Source organism: Musca domestica, unplaced genomic scaffold (genome assembly GCF_030504385.1).
Source record: "Musca domestica strain aabys unplaced genomic scaffold, Musca_domestica.polishedcontigs.V.1.1 6, whole genome shotgun sequence".
NCBI lineage: Eukaryota > Metazoa > Arthropoda > Insecta > Diptera > Muscidae > Musca > Musca domestica.
The window spans coordinates 25918113-25937522 of record NW_026712363.1 but is presented as its reverse complement, the minus strand read 5'-3'; the positions used below and the strand labels follow the sequence as shown (position 1 = coordinate 25937522).

The following is a 19410-nucleotide window of genomic DNA, read 5'->3' as shown; positions in this document are numbered from 1 at the left end:
GTAGAACTCGCCGCCGTATGATTGAAACCCTCCTTTTGGATCCCCAAAATATACACACCAGGATATGATGCTCCCAAAGCAAAAAAAAAATAAACACATACAGACGTTCACTGAGGTGGCAGCCGATGTTGTTGCATATCAATCCGGCATCGTAGAACTTACCGCCGTATGATTGAAAGCCTCCTGTTGGATCCACTGAGCTGTCCAAGGCGTTTTATTTAATTCACAGCTACCTAATATGTATTTTGCGCTCTCCACTATCCGCAATCGGTGGTTGCTTTTGCGATCTGACTTTCGTTCTCATTCTAAGCACACGTTTTCGACATTTATTTGTATAACTTTTTTTTTCGAAACAAAGATAACAGCGCATTTGTATTATATACAATGAGAGTGAGTATCTAAATATAAAAAATATACTTTCAACTTCTAGTTCTGGTAGGCACCTCCTTTATTCCTTTGCTTCTTTGCCAGCATACTTCTCATTATACTGCTTGTGCCAGTCGAGATTTTGTTTGGTAACCGATTCACCACGCTTGGCGGCCTCCTTGCCACTGTAGACCATAATGCCGCAGCCGATAACGGTCAGGGCCATCATAATGTTGGCCAAACGAATACGGATTGTGTTGCGGCAACGTTCCATGACATCGCGACTGGAAGAAGGAAGAAAATAAAGGTATTAATATGAGTCAAAAATCTGAGGTTATTTTTCGAGAAGCAGAGACTATTGAAGTTTGAGAAATGGAAAACCACAAACCATATCCATGAAGCTAATACCAAATTTTCGGAAATAAAGGAGAAAATTAAAGAAGTATTCTTCCCATAGACTTATCATGATCATGAGCTCCCTCTAGGCAGGTTGCGATGAATCTTTTTTCAATTTCCTAGCCACGATATAATCTTTATGATCAATAGTTCTTTTTCTCTTTCGAAATATGTTACTGCGCCTGGCCTATAATTACAGGGTGAGATAGAAAAACTGCAACCAACTTCAGACTCCTGTTATTTCTAAGCCAATCGTCCGACAGCTGTAAAAGTTATTCCAGTGACAGCTCATTACAAAAGCATTTTGCTGAGAATTTTCCAGAAAAAAGTTATTCGTGATGGAATTCAAGTGTGATAGTTTGATTTCTTGATATTTGGCTGGAAAACCACAAGTGGTTATCCGTTAGAGCACTCCAGCATTTAAATGTGAGTAAATCTTTTGGGTCTCGTACCATCGCTCGTTAACGTGATACTGGTAGCGTAGCCCGACGTCAAGGAAGTGGACCGAAGAAGAAAACAGCAACATCAGCAGAAATGGTTCGAAGAGCAAAGAAGCGACTTGATCGAAACCCGCGTCGCAGTGGCCGAAAAATGGCTCGTGAGCTGTACATATCGCAATATTCCATTTGGCAACTATTGAAAAATGAGCTCGGGGTAAGCCAAAAAGTGCAAGAACTTACACCGCAACAGAAAAAATATAGACTCAAAAGAGCTAAAGAGTTGCTTCGTTTGCTCGAAAATGGTGGACTGCCAAATTTGGTTTTCTCCGATGATAAACAAACAAAATGATAGTGTTTACTTGCCAAAGAGTTCAGCAGAAAATGTGCACCTTCGGTTAGCCACCAGAACTCAAGCACCGGCCATGGTGATGGTGTGGGCCGCCATAACAGCCGATGGTCGCTCTGCGCTCGTGTTAATCGACCGTGGCATCAGAATAAATGCCAAATATTATAGCGAAAATATTCTGAAGGGTGTATTAAAGCCATGGGCACGCAAATGGTTACAAAATGAGGTTCCTCGCTTCATTCCCAGCGCACAATACCAATCCGTTGGACTATTGTCTCTGGAGTGTTTTGGAAAGCAAGGTTGGCACTAAAAAATACTTAAGTGTCGATCACCTCAAGCAAGGATCACCTTCGCCGGGAATGGGCCAAAATAACGCAGAGCAACATTTGAGCAGCGTTTGACCTTTTGAAGGCCATAATTCGTGCCAAAAGGTGACCAATTCGAACAAATCTAAACTTATTCTAAAATTTGATGCAATTCCCAACATTTTTTTGCTTTCATTCAATGAAATTTAAAAAAAAAAATGTAAAAATTATGGCATTTGACTTTGTTGCAGTTTTTTTATCTCACCCTGAAAATGTATCTAATTTCCGTAGGACCTCTTCCATTCGACTTGCTTTAAAGTGGGCTTAGCTGGAAACCCCAACAAGAGTGTTGTGGGTACATGCCAACTTTGTGAGATTAAGTTTTTCCGAATCAGACTTCTTTTGACCTCCTGTATGAAGATATTGGACTTATTATTATCAAAGTCTTCTCTGTGAAGACTGTTGACCAACTACACGATTTTTTACTCTATCTCAAAGTTCACCCGGGGAATATATTCTCCTTGTTTGATTGTTTGATTTTACTACCCTGGTATTAGAACTACTTTTCGTGCTAAAAATTGTGTCTGACCTAGGCTTTCCAACAATCTTGCTCTGGAAGTCTGATTATATCGAGTTCGAGTAAGGAATAGCAGCGAGGAGGCTGAATTCTTGCTCTACGAAAATATGACATGAAAATACTCCATAAATCTTTTGAAAGTTCATCTTAGGATGATATTTTTTGTCTCTTCTTGTGATCGATAGGGTTTCCCGACAGCTATGACTCTTTTAGAAACTTTAGGGAACCCAAAACCCTAATCTTGAAGCGACTTTTGGTGCTAGAAATGGTGTCCGACACAAGATTTGAAATGATATTTCTCTGGAAGTCTGATTATATCGAGTTTGAGTAAGGAATAGCAACGACGAGGCTAGATTCCTGTTCTACGAAAATATGAAATGAAAAAACTCCATAAAGTTCACCTGAGGAAGATAGTCGTTTTACCTCTTTGTGATCGATACGGTTTCCCGACCGAAAGGCTGTTATAGAAACTTATGATTTTTGCATTCCATGGAATTGAAAATATATTGAATAGGCTTACCAACGATCTTGCCCTGGATGTCTGATTACATCGAGTTTGAGCAAGGAATGACAGCGAGTAGGCTGGATTCTATTCTGAAATCTTTTCTATTCAAATTAATGATCTTGATATTCGTTTCCTTTTTTCCATAGCCGATTCTCCAGTCAAGAGTTGCAAAACGAACCAAATTCTTGCTAGGTCTAGAACAGAGCTATTGTAATGTAATAACTTGTAAAGAGTATCAAATGTGTCGTTTTTGTAGCATAGTTTTAGGCATGAGAAAAAAACAACTTCATAACGAAAAGCCATAGAACATATCCAACAGATATGCTTAGGGAGTCGATCGTGCTGCTTAAATAACAGACGATTTTAATGCATTTTTGGGGCTCTTCCAAAAAAAGTAAATAATATCAAGATGTATTAGTTCATATCAATTTTGAAAAAAAATGCGTTGAATTCTGTTGGCGCAATTTCATAGTAACGCTGTAAGCCGAACACTATCAAACCATCCTCGTGAATGTGAAACAACAAGTTTTGGCTACACTTTTTTATTTTTTTGTCGATTTTAGTTTTTGTCTCACTTTGTGAATTAGATTGCAGCTTTGCAGCATTGTGACCTAGGATATTCAAAGCAATTATTCTATAAAGCTCCATTGGCTGGAATTGATTAAATGATCTAATACACATTGCCAAAAACAAGTATGTTGCCTTAATTGATACACGCGTCGACGTGATTCATGGATCTATCTTTCCCAACGCACGCAAGCACATATTAATCAAAATATAAGCCAACCAAAATGAAATGGAATATTCCATTGAAACAGCATACATATATATACATAACAACTATGTTTATATACAATATGCAACATGTACATATGTATGCACGTAATTTGCACCTGTATCATGAAATTCTCAAATCAAAATGGAACCTGTTTAAATAATAGCTATTATCGAATAACTGCGATTTTTTAGCTTTTCTTGCAAATGTAAAACCTACCTTACAAAATTGGGAACCTCATCGACACTCTTGAATTTGCCAGTCCATACCAAAAAACGTTTTTCCAGACCATTGGGTTCGTGGTTATTGATACCCTGCTTAAGTTGTGGCGATGTGTTGAAACCACGGCCGCGTACCAAAGTTCGGGATGCATTCAAGGCTTGACGCAACATCTAGGGAAGACAACAAAAAACATCATTATATGATGAAATATGAAAAGATTACTTCATAGAGATATACTTTTGGAAATTCTTTACTCCTCCTGTGCCACTGACTACTGAAATTATACAACAAATAACAACAAAGTTTCGCTAACTCTCTCCCCACAGCTTAGCTGTCAAAACAAAAAACAGTTGATTATGGCGCGGCAAATAGTAATGGCACACAATACGCCAGACGCTGGCGTTAGGTGTTGAAATTCACTTTAGAATAAGGAATAAGGACTTCAATAAAACATTTGTTGAAATAAAAAAATATAAAAAAAAATTTCTTTAGAAAAAAATAACAATATTATATAAAACTCTTTAATTTATGAGAGAATAAAGAAAATAACTTAAGTTATACGCTTTGCGCTTCCCTTCAAATCCTTGTTGACATCTACTCTCTTTGGCATATGACAAAAGCAAAAACAGGTGATTATGGCGGTAATATGTAATACCACACAATAAAAAGCGCCAGCGTTTGACGCCAAAATAAACGACAGATAGGATTTATGTTTCGCGGTAAATACAAATACCGTTAATGAAATCAGAAAAAAGAGGGAGTAAAACAAATTAAATGCATATTTATTTATTTATATAAAACCCTTAAATCTAAGAACGTTATTAAAAAGAATAGCCCTCGTCAAACGCTTTACGCTTTCATTGAATCTCAACTAATATCGCCCTGTCAAATGTCACATAACTCATTTCTAGGTTAGGTTAGGATTGTTGCAATCTATTGTTTATTTTTCATTTAAAGAATTATCAATTAAAATGTTAGCAAATCTTTTAAAATCTTTGACTAGTAAACCACAAACCCGTTATACTTACGAACTTTGCAGACAATTATGCTCCCCGAGCAATAAAGAGCAGCAGTATGCCGATAAAAGTAAACGGGAAGAGGATGATGCGTTAAAGATTGAAGCCAATCTATTTGAACAGGCTTCCATCCGATATGAACCGGTAACGGCGGAAGAAGTTTTACGTAAAAACGTAAAACAAAAACTACTGAAAACCCACCAGGAGCAACATCCAAGTCCTAAATTTGTACAGAAAGCCCATAAGCAATTTGTGAAAAAATCACGTCAGGAACGTGAATCGAAATCCCGATTAATAGATGACAAAGAATTGGGTTTGGAGTATTTAAAATTAGATCTCAATGATCCAAGGCTGGGTACATTGATGATATCGGCGCGATCGAAGAAGCGCCGTGACAAGGATGGACAAATTGTCATAGAAGGCAGACGTTTGATCTTGGAAGCTTTGGAATGTGAGCTAAAGTTGAATGCAATAATTTTCAGTCAAAAAGAAGAATTGGCCGACATAAAGGAGCCACTGCAAAAAGCCTTGCAGAGCAATCCACAATGTAAAATATACAAAGTACCACATCATGATTTAAAAACATGGTCCACCTTAACGACCCCACCTGGAGTTATGACCCTATTCCAAAGACCTTCACTGGAGTATATCGTAAGGAAATCTTCGGATAATTCGGATCCCCTGCCCTTGACGGTGGTTTGTGATAATATTCGTGAACCAAATAACTTGGGCAGCATTATTCGTACCTGTGCCGCGTTGCCATGCTTTCAGATTGTCGTGACAAAGGGCTGTTGTGATCCATGGGAATCGAAAGCTTTACGCGGTGGTTGTGGTGGCCATTTTCGTGTACCCATACGTGATGATGTTAGCTGGGAAAATGTACCGCTAATGATACCACCCGAAATGGCGGAAAACTCCTGTGTATTTATAGCCGAAAACAATAAAGCCAAGTTAAGGGATAACAATGTGGATGCTATTGACTATTCACAGGTTGAGAAAACCGGAGCACATAATGTTGTGGTAATTGGCGGTGAAAGTCATGGTGTGAGCAGTGAAGCATACAGGTATTTTGGATAATATTTTTGTACCAAGATTTATAGATTTTTGTGGATAGTGTAAGAGATTTTCTTTGATCAAGTACTCCCTGATGTGTATTCTATGCATTGCGAAGTATTCTGTACAAAGAAGACTCCCAGGGAAGTACAGGATGAGATAAAAAAAACTGTAACAAAGTCAAATGCCATAATTTTTAATTATTTTTTGGTAAGTTTTATTGAATGAAAGCAAAAAATGTCGGAGGAAATGGTATCAAATTTTAGAATAAGTTTAGATTTGTTGGAATTCGTCATCTTTGCCACGAATTATGGCCTTCAAACGGCCAATGAAACCGTCACACGCTGCCCGAATGTTGCTCTGCGGTATTTTGGCCTATTTCCGGCAAAGCGCTTGCTTGAGGTGATCGACACTTTGGTATTTTTTGCCTTCCAAAATACTCCAGACACAATAGTCCAACGGATTGGTATCCGGAGTATATTTTGGTGGCCATTGTGAGCTGGAAATGAAGCAGAAACCCCATTTCGTAACCATTATTGCTGAGTCCTGTCCACGATCATTTTGTTTGTTTACAAACTGCTGGATAACGAATGTTTTCTCATCGGAGAAAACCAAATTCGGCAGTTCACCACTTTCGGCCAAACATACCAACTCTTTAGCTCTTTTGAGTCTATTTTCTATCAGTTGCGGTGTAAGTTCTGCACTTTTTTGAATTGCAATGGCTTTACCCCGAGCTCATTTTTCAATATTTGCCAAATGGAATATTGCGATATGTTCAGCTCACGAGTCATTTTTCGGCCAATACGACGCAAGTTTCGATCAAGTCGCTTCTTTACTTTTCGTACCATTTCTACTGATGTTGTTGTTTTCTTCTTCGGTCCACTTCCTTGCTGTCGGGCTATGCTACCAGTTTCACACGGTAACGAGCGATGGTACGAGACACAAAAGATTTATTCACATTTTAATGCTGGAGTGCTCTAACGGATAGCCACGTGTGGTTTTCCAGCCAAATATAAAAAAAATTCCATCACGAATAACTTTTTTTTCTGGAAAATTCTTACCAAACAATATAATAAGCTGTCACTGGAATAATTTTAGCAGCTGTCAAACGATTGGCTTAGAAATGACAGCAATCTGAAATTGGTTGCAGTTTTTCATCTAACTCTGTACTATGTCAAGGCGTTTTTCACAAATAGATACAATAAGGAGGTAGAACAGCTTCGTAAAACTACAGAAATACAGCCCTGAGGCTGTGCCCGCTTCCTGTCCGATTCATTCAAAATTTTATACAACAAATTGTTTCCATTTTTTTAAATTTTTCCTCATTTTTAAATTGAATAAAAAAACTCGAAAAATGTATGAAATGCCTGGATTTTATCTCAAAAATATGATCCAAACTCTCCAATATTTCAATTTCATGGCTAAACTGTTTAATAGCCTTAATGCCCTACCCGCAATGTGCGTGTTTTCCAGTCATTGATTTTGAAAATATTCTGTTAATTTTTATTTTGTTTAGAAAATACCTTATCTCTTTATTGTACCATGGATACAAGTATTCTGTGGCGAATGTAGGTTCTCGATGTAAGAGTGCCTGTCACAGATATCACAAGGGGGCCCTTATTTCTAAGCTTCTTCAGCATCTCACCTGCTATCCTGCCGCTTAAAATCTCAGTCTGTACTCATTGTTGGTTTAATATGACGTTAGGTTTTACATAGTCCTCTCATATTGTGTGCAGTAGTCCACAAAATTGCCTTCTCATTTTGGAAAAGGGAATTCTATTTTTTTTTTCATCTCAGGATTTTAAGACGTTTTTCACAAATAGATACTACCCCTGTGAGCTTTTCTATCAACAAAGATAGAGATGAGAAGTCATAGACACCCTTATAAAGTTGGGTCTACATAAGGAATAACCCCTGGAATTTTTCTCTTCTTTCTCTTTCAGATTTATGTCCACGGTTGGTGATCGAGGAAAATGCCTTAACATACCCTTGGCCGAGGGTTTTGATAGTCTGAATGTTGCATCGGCTCTTACTCTAATTTTATATGAGTTACGTAAAAACATACTTCAACAAGACCAACCCATCTCCTCGTCTACGCCAGCTCAGGCTTAAAGTTTTAATGTACTAACACTCCATTTTGGATTTTTTGAGACTTGTAATTCTTTATTATGAATTTGTTGTTAATGAGTTTCGATTTTTCGAAATGCTTTAAAAATGAAAAAAAAAGCAAAAAAACAAAAAAAAAAGAAAGACAAGCAAATAAATGAAAGCAAAGCAAAGAAAACAAAAGGAAGAAAATAAAGAAATAAGATTAAACAAAAAATTAAAAAATAACACAGTTTTTTCTTTTTTTTCAATGTAAACTAAAAATTATTATAAACATGTTTTTGTTTTTCTTTTGTTAAACATTTGTTTTGTGTTAAATAATATCATTATTATAATAATAAAAAAATATATATGTACATATTACATAGGAGAGATGCTTTTTTTTGGATATTCAAAATGAAAACAAATCTCTTATTACTCGAGGGATAGAGGGAAGGAAAGAAAAATGATAATGAAAAATAAAAAATAAATGAATAAATGTAATAAGATAAAAATCTGCAGTATAGTGTTGTGTTGGTAGCAAAAGTATAACAAAAGCATGAAAGAAGTACTTTTAAAGTAAAAAAAGAAACGCAAGTTTGGGGGAGGATATTAGACATGCAAATAGTAGTAACTTTCAGAATGTTTTTCTAATTTTAAGTTGTTAGGAAGTTGTTTTTTTATTCCTCTATGTTTGCCTCTAATGTACGTTTTTGTTTCGTGGGGGCGGGGCGGGGTCTGATCAGAAAGATAATTTTATACTACCTCATACTGACGTTCCACATGCAAGACAAATCAAGAAGTCATTACGAACGACACTTGGAGCTATTTTGTATAACGTTCAAATAAATACAAAACCATGGAGCAAGGATTTCAATAATTGATTTTATGGGGACCCTTGATCCCCCCATCCAATCCTTTTCCATGCCTGCCACTTCTATTTAATTGAGAAATTAGTTTAATAAATTTGTTTGTTAAATGGAATAGGAAAATAAATATTGCCGCCTCATTTTAAATGGGTCTTCTTCATGCAATATTTGAAAGTGTCAAGGATGCTATTTCTTTATCATCATCATCATCATCTTTGTTTTGAATCCCTTATTAGTAAGCTACACTCTAACTAAACTTAAATTAGGGCTTTTGTTGTTGTTGCTGTTATGCTTTTCGTTTTCATCATCACCATCTTCATCATCATCATCGTTTTCATCATTACGATCATTAACATTGTCATCACCATAGTATCCAGTTTGAGTTTATGAGGTTGTTGCTGTTGTTCTCGTGTCTCTAAACAAGGCTAAAAATTGAAACCTCCCTGTGGTGCACCCAGATCCGTATTAAACGCATACTGATTGCCATCGGCGGATGGCGCCACTCGTTCCACCTCTTCGTCATTGGAGAAATATTGTTCAATGATATTGAAACATTTATGATAGATATCGCGATTTTCGTGCGACTGCAAATATTCTATTCTGTCCAAACCTAGAAGTCAAAAGAAACGATGTGAAAATTTCAAAAAAAAAACGCAAATTGGATCGCCCATGCTCACCTCCATATTCCTCAATGATCATGGCATAGGGATTTGGTCTTTCAGGGAATTTCTCACCAGCTTTAAGTATATTTTCCAGGGCATTTAAAGCTACTTGCACCATGTCCGAATCGAGCAAAGTCAGACAAGAGACCATGGGTTCAAGACAGCCAATGTGGACCTGAAAAAAAGATAAAGAAGAAGATTAATTTTTTTCTAAAGGAGAATTTTAACTCTTAGTAAACAATTTTTATACCCTCCACCATAGTATGGAGGGTATATTAAGTTTGTCACTCCGGGGTCACAAAATATACATTTTCGACCCCACAAAGTATACAGGGTAAGATGAAAAAACTGCAACCAACTTCAGACTGCTGTCATTTCTAAGACACTCGTCCGACAGCTGTCAAAATTACTCCAGTGACAGCTCATTTTATTGTTTACAAGCGTCCAAAAGCATTTTGGTGAGAATTTTCCAGAAAAAAAGTTATTCGTGGTTCATTCATTAAAGCGTGATAGTGTGATTTCTTTATATTTGGCTGGAAACCACAAGTAGCTATCGTTAGAGCACTCCAGCATTTAAATGTGAATAAATCTTTTGTGTCTCGTACCATCGCTCGTTACCGTGATACTGGTAGCGTAGCCCGGCGTCAAGGAAATGGACCGAAGAAGAAAACAGCAGCATCAGCAGAAATGGTATGAAAAGTAAAGAAGCGACTTGATCGAAACCCGCGTCGCAGTGGCAGAAAAATGGCTCGTGAGCTGAACATATCGCAATATTCCATTCGGCAAATATTGAAAAATGAGCTCGGGGTAAAGCCATTGAAATTCCAAAAAGTGCAAGAACTTACACCGCAACAGGAAAAAAATTGACTCAAAAGAGCTAAGAGTTGCTTCGCTTGGCCGAAAGTAGTGAACTGCCGAATTTGGTTTGGGGTCTCCGATGAGAACACATTACTTGTCCAGCAGTTTGTAAACAAACAAAATGATCGTGTTTACTTGCCAAAGAGGTCAGCTGAAAATCTGCACCTTCGGTTGGCCACCAGAACTCAAGCGCCGGCCATGGTGATGGTGTGGGCCATCATAACAGCTAATGGTCGCTCTCCGCTCGTATTAATCGACCGTGGCATCAGAGTAAATACCGAATATTATCACGAAAATATTCTGGAGGGTGTATTAAAGCCATTCCAACAGAACTCAGCACGCGCCACCCAAGAATGGTTACAAAATGAGGTTCCTCGCTTCATTTCCAGCGCACAATGGCCATCAAAATCTCCGGATACCAATCCGTTGGACTATTTTGTCTGGAGTATTTTGGAAAGCAATGTTGGAACTAAAAAATACCAAAGTGTCGATCACCTCAAGCAAGCGCTTCGCCGGGAATGGACCAAAATACCGCAGAGCAATATTCGGGGAGCGTGTGATGGTTTCATTGGCCGTTTGAAGTTCATAATTCGTGCCAAAGGTGACCAATTTTAGCGCCGTCCGTCCGTCAGTCCTTCTGTGAAAATCACTCTAGCTTCCGAACGAAATGAAGTAGGTTGATAAAATTTTACTCAAATGTATATTATGTCTGCAGAACTTTTGGTATTGAAAATGGGCCATGTATGCCCACGTTTTGGTATAGCCCTCATATAATTGTACCTCCCTATTTTCGGTATTTTGAGGTTTTTAGCGACATTATTCACCGGAAGTGTTTCAAATTTAGTATTTGAAGTTCGCAATGGATACTACAGCCTATGAATGAAAATTGTCTGTGCAGGTCCACGTCTTCGTGGAGCCAACATATAACGATACCTCCCGATATTCGGTATTTCGATGATTTTAGCGACATTATTCACCGGAATTGTTTCAAATTTGGTATTTGAAATTCGCAATGGATACTAAATAATAAGACAGAAAATTGTCTTTGCAGGTACTCGCCTTCGTATAGCCCCTATATAACGGTACCTCCCAATATTCGGTATTTTGATGATTTTAGTGACATTATTCACCGGAACTGTTTCAAATTTGGCATTTGAAGTTCGCAATGGATACTAAATAATAAGACAGAAAATTGTCTTTACAGGTCTACGTCTTCGTATAGCCCCCATATAATGATACCTCCCTATATTCGGTATTTTAATGATTTTGGCGACATTATTTACCGAAATTGTTTCAAATTTGCTATTTGAAGTTCGTAATGGATACTACAGCCTATGATAGAAAATAGTCTGTGATTGTCCACGTCTTCGTATAGCCCCCATATAAATGCTCCTCCCGATACTCGGTATTTTGATGATTTTAGCAACATTATTCACCGAAATTATTTAAATTTGGTATTTGATGTTCGTAACGGATACTTAAGAAAAAGACAGAAAATAGTCTTTGCAGGTCCACGTCTTCATATAACCCCCATATAGCGGGAACTCCCGATTTTCGGTATTTTTATGATTTTGTCGACATTATTTACCGAAATTGTTTCAAATTTAGTATTTGAAGTTCGTAATGGATACTTCGGCCTATGACAGAAAATTGTCTGTGCAGGTCCACGTCTTCGTATAGCCCCCATAAAACGATACTTCCCTATATTCGGTATTTCAAGTTTCGCATTTGAATATTGTAAGTGCAAAAGAAAACTCACCAAATATCTTATTTGTTCTGCCGTACCACTGCTGGTGGCATTTGTCAAAGCCCATGCTGCCTCTTTTCGTGTCTTATAGTCGTGCGGTTTTATCATAACATCCACCAACATTGGGAAAATATTTGCATCAATTAATGCCTGGATTTGTTGGCGATTGCCGGCGGCAATATTTGAGATCGTCCAGCAAGCTTCTTTTTTAATCGTATCCAGGGGTGAGTTCAACAAATGACTAATACAGGGCAATGCATTGCAATTTAAAATGACTTGAGTTTGAACATCGTCGCCGGTCACAATATTGCCCACAGCCCTAAGGGCGGCGGTGACAACATTATTTTGGGGATGCCTAAGAGGAAATCAAGAAAAAAAGCAGTGAATAAATATTCCGAAATCATATACAACTATCAACTTACATTAATAGCTCCACCAAACGCCGACAAACACCAGCATCGATGACAGCTTGTATCTTATCATTTGGACCATCGGACAAATAGCTAATGGCCCAGCAAGTATCACTTAAAACATCTGTATCGGTATGATTGAGCAATCTAGCCAATATGGGTAGGCCGTGGACAACTTTGGAAAAGTCAGCTGGAGGATTTTTGCCGCGACACAAGTTCGATAGAGTCCATACCGCGTTACGTATCATGGTTAAACGTTCGGTGGTGCTTAAAACGCTATTGTGAGAAAGTGAGAAAAAATAGAGAGAGAGAGAGAGAGAGAGAGAGGATTATAGGTTTGCCAATTTATTGTTTCCGAGGGGAGCTGGAGGTGAAACTTACTGCAACAGTGGCTGCATAATACCAGAATTCAATAAATGATCTCGACATGCCGGAGAATCACCCGCAATATTACCCAAAGCCCATACGGCCTGTTCTTGGACATCATCATGGGGACTGGAGAGCAATTCTATAAATATTGGTACACCACCTGCCTCTATGACAATTTTGGTTTGTTGTGAGGTGCCGGAAGCTATGTTAGTTAATGTCCAAGCTGCTTCAAACTAAAAACAAAACAAAAAAGTATGGAATTAGAAATTATTTGCAAATTTGAAGAGACACTTGATTTTTAAGATGAGAATCACTTTATGTATTTTTTTACAAAAAAGAAATCAGTAAAGATAGTCCTAAAGTGGGTGGGGTGACTTTATGATATGATATAACAAATAAAAGTTTCTATGGGGAATTTGTGAGAACCAAAATCCTACCAACTATGATTTAAAGTCCAAACGAACTTATATATGAGAGGAACACCCTTCTCTGAATCGACTACTAAATTTGCCGAGGCATTTGCGCCTTTTCAATTCGTTCTTATATTACCCATTTAGTGCACATTTAACTTGAAATCGGATCAAGATATATATGAGAGCTATATCGAAATCTGAACCGATCTTGATAAAATTTGGCAAAGATATTTCTGAGCTGTATTTTATATATTTTTTTCTGAATTTCGTAGTTATGGTGTACATATTATGACTGTGGAGAACAAAAATGATTAATTGGATGAAAAATGTATATGGGAGCTATAGGTACATATATCTGAACCGATTTCCACCAAATTTGACATACTTGCTTCTAGGCTCAATTCAGTGATAAGTGTTAAATCCCATCCCATTTAGGGAAATATTACACGTTTGGTGCACAATAAAAGGCAAATCGGACGCTGATATATATGGGAGCTATATCCAAATCTGAAGCGATATCGATAAAACTTGACAAAAGTATTTCTGATCTGTATTTGATATATTTCCTCGAATATCGTTTTTATGGATGGCATATTATGGCTGTGGAGGACAAAAATATCAAATCGGATGAATAATATATATGGGAGCTATAGCTATATCTGAACCGATTACGATCAAATTTGATATGCTTGTTTCTAGGCTAAATTTGGTGGTAAGTACGAAATTCCATCCCATTCGGTCTAATATTACACGTTTGGTGCACAATAAAAGGCAAATCGGACGAAGATATATGTATGAGAGCTATATCCAAATCTGAAGCGATATCGATAAAACTTGGCAAAGGTATTTCTGAGCTGTATTTGATATATTTCCCCAAATATCGTATTTATGGAGATCATATTATGGCTGTGGAGGACAAAAATATCAAAACGGATAAGCAATATATATGGGAGGTATAGCTATATTTGATCCAATTTCGATCAAATTTGGCATACTTATTTTCAGGCTTAATTTGGTCGTATGTGCAAAATTTCATACCTTTCGGGTTGATATTACACGTTTGATGCACAATAAAAAGCAATTCGGACGAAGATATATATGGGAACTATATCTAAATTTTGACCGATTTTCTTCAATTTCAATAGGGTTCGTCCTTGGGTCAAACAATTAACTTGTGCAAATTTTCGTCTGGATTGGGCAATAAATGCGGCCTGTACTTTGTTTACAAAAATACATGGACAGAGAGACGGACGCAAGGACATGCAAAATCGACTCAGAATGTGATTCTATTTCTCGTTATGCTACAAACAAATGCACAAAGACATAATACCCTTACCACTATGTGGTGTAGGATATTATAAATGGCTATTCGAGATTATTTTCAGTTTTAAAAATTTGGTTGAAGGAAATTTTTTCCTTAAAAGAATTTTCTTCATTGACTGAGGGCAAATTATATCCATAGTAAAATGTTAGTGAAGTCTAAAGCTGATCTTGATCAAACATCGGTACAACAAAGCCCAATCATTTTTTGCTACTTTACATAAATATTTTTTCCCCTGGGGAACCCCCATTTCTTGTTTGACTGCTGAATTAGAAATAGAAATGACGTTATTAACGTATTATTCATCAATCTCACCTGCAGTGAAGCATTGTTATTGTTCTTTAGAAATTGTACAAATCTTGGTACAATACCCCTTTGTATAACTTCTTCAATAGGTGGATTTGGATCTCGTGATAAAAGTTTACGGAACTTTTGTGTTGCTTCCAATTGAACACTTTCGCTATCACTATATAAAGCATCGATCATTTCTTTCTTGATAATTGTTGTCCCCGTTGGATGCTGTTGTTGTTGCTGCTGCTGCTGCTGCTGGGACATTGGTGTGGCATAGTTTTGCTGCTGTTGCTGTGTTGTCTGCTGTTGATCTTGTTGTTGTTGGTGATTGAGCACCGTTTGAGGTATTAGTTGTTGATCATTATGATGTGTGGTTGTTAAATCTAAACCGGCTTCAATTGTTTGCATATCATTTGGAAGTTGATGCATTTCAGATTCCTGTCATAACCAAATACAAATTATGTAAATTATTGAGAAAACAATAAAATGAAAAAACATACCTGCATGAAATCATTATCCATACCAATATCGGAAGGATTTTCCAAGACCACATTACGTCGCTTGGTAAGCTGTTGTTCACGTTTTTGTTTACGCAGCTGTATGCCCTCTTCCTCGCGTCGTCTACGCATTTCGGAGGAATCCATGCCAGCATTTTTGTAACGATGCCTGTGACTGGTGGCTGACATATTGTCTGAAACATAAAAAACACCAATCAATAGAGATTTTCAAACAAAAATTCCTCCAAAGTCAGGGGTGTGGTTTTATCATATTTCATGTTTTCCCCCTTTCTTGGCAAATAGGTTTGCTCTTCGTATATTGCGGATATTACTTTTATTTCAACCTTTCTAATTTGCATACAGTCTTATGTTGTATAAACAATTGCTTGCAGAAGTAACTTTTACTTTTCATTAAGCAATCACAAAGTAAAGGTGAGGTGTCTTCATTTCCCTTCTAATTGACAGACGGCACACACTACACACTCTGTTATGTTATTTATCACATCCACACTACATCATCATCACGGTTGCCACTCCAAATTTTTTTTCGGGACCAAAATTCATCAAAAAAAGGACCAAACCAAACAAAAAAGGACCAATTTGTTTGCAATTTTTTTCGCATATCCTCAATGCTTACAATATTATTTAACAAAACATTTATTTAACACAAAAAGTAAAAATGAAGTGTAAAGATTTCTAAACATTAACAAAAAGTGCTTCAATTCAATTTGCACATAAATACATAAAACAAATTAATATAAAATTTATACAGATATATTGATATAAATGTATATAATAAAATATAATAAAATAATATAATATGATGGTGATTCTATTCTAAGCCCAGCCTATGTGTTTTACTGACCAAACATAATGAGGCTCTGATTTTTGCGCACAAAGTTCTTTGGACAGCATTATATTATTGATTGAACTGAACTCTAATTTATTCCTTAATTTGGTTTTGATAAGAGAAAGTTCAAAAAATTTACGTTCTGCTGCCGCCGAACTATGTGGAAGGCTCAATAAATCATATACAAACTCAGTCAATTCTTGAAAACATTTCTCATCCATACCGTTTTTATATAAACTAACTTTTTCCCAAAATACACAAACGTCCATATCAGGTTTAAGATTACTGTTTAAAAGTCTTAAGAGTTTCCATTGTGTTAAAATAATATCTATATCACATTTAATTAAATGAGAAAAATTGCTTACTAAAGGCATTATTGAAGTTTCTGTGTCTGATAGAACTTTGTTGGGGGTAATTATGCATAAATTTTTTAAATCAGTTCTTCCAAAGTCAAACCGTTGCTGAATTTGTTTCAAAAATTCAACGTAAAAGTTTAAAATATTTGTTTTAATTGTGGTTCGTTGCGAATCCGTAAATTTATCGCTTTCAAGAAAGTTTTCTGCGCTACTTCCTATAAAAATATTTTTAACTTGCAGATATTTCGTTTTGTCATGTATATTAAAATTTTCTAGACAATCAATATTTTTTACAAAGTCGTTATGCATAAAATTACTCAAAAGTAGTTTAAAATGTACTTCAATTTGGGAGTACAAAAAGGGTAAGCGAACTTTTTCAGATTGAAACTCTTTATTCAGGGTATTAATTATTTTCAATACGTAGGCCAAAAACAACATGTAAACTTTTAGTTCCGGATCACCCATTGAATTCGCTAATTCAAATGCACTAATGCCACTTACTTCAAGACACGAGGATAAAAAATATAGTCGAAGCGCTTCCCACTGTTCATTAATCCGTGCAATCACACTTTCCAGAGCGAGCCAACGAGTAAAAGAAATTCCAAGTATTTTATGAGGTTTTACTCCACAATAATCCTGAAATTCCTTGAACTCGTTGATTCGCTTTGGGCTGTGCGAGAAAAATTTGTATATATCTCTACACAGCTTTTCAATTTTTGCTGGTAGCTGTTTGCTGGCGTAGCTCGAACACAAATGTAGCGAGTGGCAAGTGCATTTGATGTAAAATATATTAGTATCATTTTTTAATTTTGTTTTCAGCCCATTTAATTCGCCGGCCATCGTATTGGCTCCGTCAGTTGCTAGCCCTATCAAATTACTTAAAGGTACACTGTGCTTTTCGAAAAATGACTTTATCGTTTGGTATATTGCCTCAGAATCGCTTTTGGTAAGTTCAACTAGTGATAAAAATCTGTCACGAATGGTATTCGATAACTTATCAAAATACCTTACCACCAGAACCAGACACTTTGTTGTTGATACGTCCGTGGTTTCGTCCACAATCAAAGAGAATTTACACGTTCTGAGATCCGATACTATTCTTTTCATTGCTTCGTTCCCTAAAATCTCTGCCAGCTGGGTCGATTTGGTTCTGCCGCAGCGTAAAGACTGCGCTATTTTTGAGTCCGGACAACACACGGCTAACAAATTTGGCAAATAATCCATAAGGATAAATGGAAGATTATGTGCTATTATGAACATCACTAAACTGAATTCTGCGTTTCGGATTTGCTTTTCTAAAGTATCATTTTGTTCTTTAAGAAAAGAATCTAACTTCACTTGGCCCTTTTTCTTGATCACATTTTGAACATGGCTTGATTGCTCTGTGTGTCGTTTTAGCTTCGCTACGTGGTTCACCATGGACTTTTCGCAAGCAGTGCAGTATGCGCTCCCATTTTGCTCTTTGAGCCAATTAAATTGGGTTAGCCATTCTTTCCGAAATTTGCGTTTTGGATCCTTTTTTTCGCCAGCTGTGTCGCTAAATATAGAATATGTAATCAATTAATACGTACTTATGTAAGTATGTATGTATTTATTACCTTTCACTGCCATCGCTTTCGACTGACTGCGTGGGAGGCCGTTGTTCTGCAACCTTCGCCTTCTTTATCAAAAACCTGAAACAACATATCAATCAATGCAAAAATTTAAATTCCATTTAAATCTTATCCATTAACTTACTTGTCCATGGTAAATTATTGTCTAGTTTTACTTTTACACAAACAATTACATTATAAAATATTCGTTACACTGAAGTTAATTTGTCAATTTCTGATTTGTAAACAAAAGAAACAATTGACCAGTGTTGTCAATTTAGCTTTTTCCCGCTAGATCTAGCTTTGTTTTTTGACTGACAGGTAATATTGCCACTTGATTTACTATTGTGGGTTGGTAAAATTTGATTATATTTTCAAGTGTTGTCAACGAATCAAATCTTTCGCTTTATGTGAACCGTGTTGATTTTCGTAAATAAATTTTTAAAGGCGTGATGAAACACTCAAAATTTCTTTGTACCATAATTGTAAACATTTTCATAAAAGGGACCAAATCAGAAAAAAGTGGACCAGTGGACCAAACGTAAAAAAAAGGACCATTTTTGGTCCAATTGGACCAAAGTGGCAACCGTGATCATCATCATCACCATCACTTCATTAAGCATCACCGATGAACACATGAAATATGATGAAAAAAGTACATATTCTATCTCTGCCTACTTATTCCTTACAGCACCACCAACAAATCGACCGAACGAACGCAAGAAAAAAACTTTTACGTGCAACCAACCAACCACTACACTTGCACACACACTCATGCATGCATATGGGCAGAGAGAGAGACGAAGAAAAAGTATCACTTTTTACTTATAAAACACACGTTTTTCTTTCGACAAATCCGTCATGATTTACCACCATTCACTGATAATTCATTATAATTTCCTTGATTGGCAATTGAGCAATGTTTGTATTGTATTCAATAACATTAGATTTACCTATATGTTACGGAGATTTTGTGCTAAAATTTGTTAATAATTTTTTTTTTCGTTAAACTGGTAGTTTCCGTGTACTATAATTCTTCTTCTTCCTTCGTATTAATTTCTGTGTAATCATTTCGATTTGCATGGCATT

The 19410-nt window shown here is 36.6% G+C and overlaps 4 protein-coding genes across 7 annotated transcripts; 1 reads left to right on the top strand and 3 right to left on the bottom strand.

Annotated features, from left to right (window-relative positions):
- Positions 1 to 292: 292 nt before the first annotated feature.
- LOC101900259 (UPF0389 protein CG9231) lies at positions 293 to 4329 on the bottom strand. The gene is made up of 3 exons (XM_005182406.4): positions 4170 to 4329; positions 3930 to 4102; positions 293 to 650 (listed from the first exon to the last, which is right to left on the bottom strand). Exons 2-3 carry the CDS (start codon positions 4100 to 4102, stop codon positions 449 to 451), a joined length of 375 nt encoding a protein of 124 aa, XP_005182463.1. The 5' UTR covers positions 4170 to 4329; the 3' UTR covers positions 293 to 448.
- A 439-nt stretch (positions 4330 to 4768) lies between these two features.
- LOC101900081 (rRNA methyltransferase 3, mitochondrial) lies at positions 4769 to 8331 on the top strand. Its single transcript, XM_005182405.4, has 2 exons — positions 4769 to 6012; positions 7945 to 8331. Exons 1-2 carry the CDS (start codon positions 4904 to 4906, stop codon positions 8111 to 8113), a joined length of 1278 nt encoding a protein of 425 aa, XP_005182462.2. The 5' UTR covers positions 4769 to 4903; the 3' UTR covers positions 8114 to 8331.
- Positions 8332 to 9039: 708 nt separating this feature from the next.
- LOC131805657 (importin subunit alpha-7-like) lies at positions 9040 to 19393 on the bottom strand. Of its 4 annotated transcripts, none has more exons than XM_059129123.1 (8): positions 19275 to 19393; positions 15527 to 15717; positions 15051 to 15464; positions 13014 to 13234; positions 12645 to 12908; positions 12235 to 12577; positions 9633 to 9792; positions 9040 to 9565 (listed from the first exon to the last, which is right to left on the bottom strand). In XM_059129123.1, the coding sequence occupies exons 2-8, from the start codon at positions 15710 to 15712 to the stop codon at positions 9381 to 9383; spliced, it is 1773 nt and encodes a 590-aa protein (XP_058985106.1). In that variant the 5' UTR covers positions 15713 to 15717; positions 19275 to 19393; the 3' UTR covers positions 9040 to 9380. The 4 variants fall into 4 exon arrangements, with proteins under 4 accessions (XP_058985106.1, XP_058985107.1, XP_058985105.1 ...); XM_059129124.1 differs by lacking the exon at positions 19275 to 19393 and adding an exon at positions 19000 to 19086; XM_059129122.1 differs by lacking the exon at positions 19275 to 19393 and adding an exon at positions 15929 to 15950.
- Positions 16804 to 18739, bottom strand: LOC101887966 (uncharacterized). The gene is made up of 4 exons (XM_059129294.1): positions 18467 to 18739; positions 18328 to 18402; positions 17736 to 18266; positions 16804 to 16834 (listed from the first exon to the last, which is right to left on the bottom strand). The coding sequence occupies exons 1-4, from the start codon at positions 18472 to 18474 to the stop codon at positions 16804 to 16806; spliced, it is 645 nt and encodes a 214-aa protein (XP_058985277.1). The 5' UTR covers positions 18475 to 18739.
- Positions 19394 to 19410: the final 17 nt, after the last annotated feature.